The sequence below is a fragment of the Sciurus vulgaris genome (genome assembly GCF_902686455.1).
Source record: "Sciurus vulgaris genome assembly, chromosome: 5".
NCBI lineage: Eukaryota > Metazoa > Chordata > Mammalia > Rodentia > Sciuridae > Sciurus > Sciurus vulgaris.
The window spans coordinates 155,850,325-155,855,953 of NC_136465.1; the positions used below are offsets into that span (position 1 = coordinate 155,850,325).

The 5,629-nt window shown below is 36.6% G+C and overlaps 1 protein-coding gene across 1 annotated transcript in view; it reads left to right on the forward strand.

Moving 5' to 3' along the window:
- METAP2 (methionyl aminopeptidase 2) overlaps positions 1–2,327 on the forward strand; it is a 37,090-nt gene extending 34,763 nt beyond the window's left edge. The window contains exons 9-11 of the mRNA XM_079142426.1: positions 102–205; positions 899–1,014; positions 1,623–2,327. Coding sequence (XP_078998552.1) covers positions 102–205; positions 899–1,014; positions 1,623–1,875 — 473 coding nt within the window. The 3' untranslated portion in view covers positions 1,876–2,327. The remainder of the gene's footprint in view (positions 1–101; positions 206–898; positions 1,015–1,622) is intronic.
- The last annotated feature ends 3,302 nt before the right edge of the window (positions 2,328–5,629 follow it).

Below are 5,629 nucleotides of genomic sequence, written 5' to 3' on the forward strand. Positions count from 1 at the left end.
TTTTTAAAAAATGCTTTTAACTCTACACCCAAATGGCCAAGAATCTGCTTGTCCTGTTAGACACCCTGAATAACTCTTTATTTCCCTGTTTATTATGACAGTGAAACCAATCCGTAATCTGAATGGACATTCAATTGGGCCATATAGAATACATGCTGGGAAGACAGTGCCCATTGTGAAAGGAGGGGAGGCAACAAGAATGGAGGTATGTAAGTCACAAGCACACTTCATGAAAAGGTGCTTAGATTTTTTTCTTCCAAACTAAAGCTCATAGTCGTTAAATACATGGTATGTTGAACAAAATTAGTTTACCGTTCATACTTGCCTGGGCAGAAATTGGGATATTTGTACCTGTGCATGTGTGTGGAATGTCTTGTCTGATCAGTTCAGAGCTCAGCTGTGGAAATCGGGGCTTTCAAAGTATTGTTTATTCAACATTTAATGAATGTTTACTGAGCATCTGCTAGGTGCCAGTCTCAAATTTATTTCACCATGCTAGGGATTGAACCCAGGGCCTCACACATGCTAGCCACCTACTCTGTCACTCAACTCCATCCTCTGCTTTTTTCCAGATAGGGTCTAAGTTTGCCCAGGCTGGTCTTGAACTTGCAGTCCTCCTGTTTGCAGTCTTCAGAGTAGCTGGGATTACAAGCAGGTGCTACCATGCCTGAGTCCAGTCTTTTAGTAGGCACTGATGCTATAGCAGTGAACAAAATTCCCTGCATTCTAATAAGGGATACAGAAAGATTAAAATTTGCTAAGGAGATAAAGCAGGGAAAGGTTGAATAAAGACTGCTACAGGATGTTTCACGTTGAATTTGCTGAGAAGTCAAGAGATTTGTAACTGCAATTAGTTCTGAATTTTAATTTTTTCCTTGACCCTTATGTATTTTTGAAGGAAGGAGAAGTGTATGCCATAGAGACCTTTGGTAGTACAGGAAAAGGTGTCGTGCATGATGATATGGAGTGTTCACATTACATGAAAAATTTTGATGTTGGACATGTGCCAATAAGGTGAGAGACTATTGATTTATGATTAATAAATCTCTTTTCAGTTAATAGTATTTCTAAAAATGTGACAAATATATGGGAACATTTGTGTTGAGTTTCTGTAATACTGTATTAGAAAGATTAGCCTGTTAAAAATTTTAAGATGAAAATTATATAGGCAAGTGTCTGATAATTATAATAATGGCAATGATTATTTTGCTAGCTAGCATTCCTAGGTTTTTGGTCTTAATATTTTCCCATTGTTAAATTTATTTCAATTTTTTTTTAAGCCTTTTTATATAATTGAAGGTTGGATTTGCATCTCCTTTTATGTGTGATCTTTGAGCTTGATGCACAAAGGGGAACTTCCATGGCTTTGTAGAGAAGTACTAGGAGTTTAACACACACATGCATAGATACTTAAGATGGTCTCTAGCTGGTTTCCTTATCAGCTGCCATTTTTAATTAGGAATGGGCTATTGCACATTCCAGCTTTTGATTGTTGAAAATAGCAACAACAAAAGTTTCTGAACTTGAATTGAGAAGACTCAGCTAAGGTTTAGGTTTTTCCTAACGGGGAAAATGAGTTGGTAACTCTGACCAACCATTAACATTGGACTTTCTTGTCTTAGGCTTCCAAGAACAAAACACTTGCTAAATGTCATCAATGAAAACTTCGGCACCCTTGCCTTCTGCCGCAGATGGCTGGATCGCTTGGGAGAAAGCAAATACTTGATGGCTCTGAAGAATCTGTGTGACTTGGGCATTGTCGATCCGTATCCACCATTATGTGACATTAAAGGATCATATACAGCACAGTTTGAACATACCATACTGTTGCGTCCGACTTGTAAAGAAGTTGTCAGCAGAGGAGATGACTATTAAACTTAGTCCAAAGCCACCTCAACATCTTTTATTTTCTAAGCTTTGTTGGAATACATTATACCAGAATTAATTTGCAACGTGTTGTCTGTTTTAACAGTGGACCTGTGTAATACTTTTATCCATGTTTAAAGGAATTTGATCAAAGGCAAACCGTCTAATGTAATTAACCAAGGAAAAAAGCTTTCAGGACTTTACAATGTTAACTGTACCCCCCCACCCCCGCCGCCCCCATCTAGGAAATGCTATAAAGCTCAAATTAGTTAGGAATGACTTATACATTTTGTTTTGAACACCTAAGAGATGCTTTTTGGATATTTATATTGCCATATTCTTACTTGAATGCTTTGAATGACTACATCCAATTCTGCACCTATGCCCTCTGGTATTGCTTTTTAACCTTCCTGGAATCCATTTTCTAAAAAATAAAGACATTTTCAGATCTGAGAGCTACATTTCAATGTCTGTGGTTATAATTTGAACAGGAAGTAACTAAACTTTAAAAAGGCCTTTTATCTGAACTAGACTTATATACCGAGATGTTCTGACATAGTGGCTAAAACAAGATCTTCATGTGGATTAAATGGAACAATAATCTTTTCATTCAGCAGTATAGTTTTAGACAGTTTTACCTCTTAAAGAACCAGATTAGTACCTTTCATTTTTTCTGATGTTGGAAAAATGTACTAATTGAAACATGAGTAAGTAGGAATAGGAACATTTCGCCAACTTGACAATCATTGATCCAGTAAAAAAAAAACTCAGCATTTCGTTCCTTTGTTCAGTGATAATCGGGAAGTGTTTTCAGCTTACTTGAAAAGTCAAAAGGGCATTAGAGCCACAAAAGCAAAGAAAAACAGGAGAACTTTCCATGTTCAGATCTTGTTCTAGTTAGGTAAAATTGAAATTAGGGTTTTTCATTAGTGAGTCAAATGCTCCTAACACTGCTCCTTAGCTGATCTGGATTCTTAACATCAAGACTGGCATTTTAGGAAGTGAGGTTACTGGTGCCCTTCTTATAGCAGCTAAATGCATTAAGTTGAATGTAAGGATGCATACATAACATTTACTTGTTTGAACTGGACCCCACTACTGCTGATTATTGCTTGAATTCTTAAACATGTGATTTGTCAGGAATGTTCCAACATGATTTCAGTATTGTTATGTGCCAAGGTAAAGCCTTAATTTGTGTATGCTTTTAGCACAATGAGATTTTATTGCCTCTGGGATGCTTGTTTAGTTTGTATTTGAACTTTTTCTCTTAAGGAGAAAGCTATGACTTATGTACTTAGATTGTTACATTGAAAAGCTGCTTTCAGCATTAGAGCTATAAATGAATGTTATCTTTTGAGAAAAACAATCTAGTTTTTAGCTGTAAAAGCTATGTTTATTATGGTGCTAATGTAACAGCTACCCTTGAATAATTTCTCCATTTTCTGTGATGCTGTACAAGCAGCAGAGCTCACCAGTTTTGCGTGGACATATTGTAGGGCTTGGGCTCTCCAGCTAGCTCCTTTGGGGTTTTGAATCCATGTTTATATGCTTTGGTGGGAAATACAAAACAAGTATTTTGATTTCTAAACCTAGGATTTTAAAAACTGACCCAAGGAAGAATTTCGGAGCTCAAAGACCTTTTTAGCAGTAGTGATCTACAACTATATGCTTCAAGCTCCTTTCCCAGGTAACTGGGAGTTGCCCCTGGAATGGATGCAATCTTGTAAATAGGAAAGCTGTCACTTAAAAAAATTGTATGTTTGCCTACTAGCCATGTATCTCTTCAAATCATTTTGTTATGTGTACAATGATGTACCTTATTGGTAAAAAAATTATTAGTTTGATGTTTAACAATAGTGCCTTTAGTAAATTATTTTACAACCAAACATGTTGTTTTTTGTTAGACCAATTTAGGAGAATGTAGAAGCCCATGTTGATATTTGAGATGCTTAGTAAAAAAATCTAAATTTGTTCATTTAGATTTTAGTTTGTTTGCTAATATTTTTAGAGCAGTTTTAGATTCACAGCAAAATCTAACGGAAAGTACTATAGATTTCCCATATACCCTCTGGTAACATAGGTATTAAATTTTAAGGGATTAAGAAGTAAAAGGCTACTTTTTTTGGCGGGGTTGGGGGTGGGTAGTGCTGGGGATTGAATCCTGGGCCTCTCCAGCGCTAGGCAAGCCTTCTGGTACTGAACTATATAGCCCTTTTGGTTTGTTTTTTTTTTTTTTGGGGGGGGGGGGGGGGTTACCAGGGATTTAACTCAGGGACACTCAACCACTGAGCCACATCCCCGGCCTTTTTTGTATTTTATTTAGAGACAGGGTCTTGCTAAGTTGTTTAGTGCCTGTTGCTGAGGCTGGCTTTGAATTTGCAACTCTCCTGTCTCAGCCTTCCAAGCTGAGCTGCTGGGATTACAGGCATGCACCACTGCGCCTGGCATACAGCCCTTTTTTGAGATAATCTGAGTTGCTCAAACTGCCCTGGAATTCGTGATCCTCCTGTGTCACCCTCCTGACTAGGTGGCATTTCCAGGCATGTACCACCACACCCAGCTCTTCCCCTTGTATTTTCACACTGAAATAAAAGCAACTATACCATTACAAATGGCATAACCTCATTTATTCTAAAATCCCATTTTAATTAGGTACAAAAAATGTGTAGCCTTTAAAAAATAGTACTTGAAATTAAAGGATAAACTCAGATAACTTGACCACATAAATCTTTAATGAGGTATAAGAATATATAACAATTGAGGTAACAAATTGCATAGGTGTTCAGTAAATGAACAGTTTTAAACCTAGCCATTTAATGTTCCAGCTGTATTTTTGGCACAGATAACTTGTCTGTTCAGTGTTAAATTCTCACAGCACTTTGTTACCAACTGCCCCAGATGACATTTGAAAACTTAAATGTGCTAATAGAGGTCTCTTTCAAGTTTATACTTACATATGACCACTAGTGGCCAAGAGCATTCTACAAGATGATATTTTTCATTAGATTTCAAGCTGCAAATAAACCCACTTAAAAGGGACAAATGATCTTCCAGCAGTTAACACTGTGCTTAAGATCTTACATAGCTGATGTGCAGAGTTTAGTGGAAGTCTCCCCTTTCTAAGGGAGCAGCAGTAGGATTTAAAAGACATCTAGTGAGACAAGAGAAGAGCAAAATTAGTGTCTCACTGTTTTTAATAAAATTCAAGTTTAGGTAATATTGTGTTTTTTAAAAGAGGGCCCCATGTTTATCTAAGTGGTTTCCAGTAACATAATCCCAGCAAGAGTCAAAAATCCAGGATTCAGTTTTTTTAGAAAAATGAGACACTAGTTGTATAATCCAGTTGCCAATTTCGAATTTACCTTCTCTACCTATGCAGTTTTTTGAGACTTATTCCTTTGAGCTAAACATCTCAAGCTATACAAAGCTTTAAGAAATCTAATGTTATCAAATATAAGCACATACCCAGGATAAACTACATTTGTGTAACATATGGGTTTGCTAAATTGAAATTTTAATGACTGCTTTATTAGAATCTGTCTTACTAGAACCTGTTTGCCACTGACAAATCATTAAGTCCCAGCCATCATTTTTGCGTGTCCTTAGTTACAAAGTTCACTTAATATACCATTTGTAAATCTGCCATTTTCATTTAAATGTGGTTTGACTGCCAAATAAAGAACAATTATTAAAATTTACAATATATATTTTGAGCCCTGTAATGCACGAAGCCTCAGGAACATCAATGAGTGTGACTGCTGAG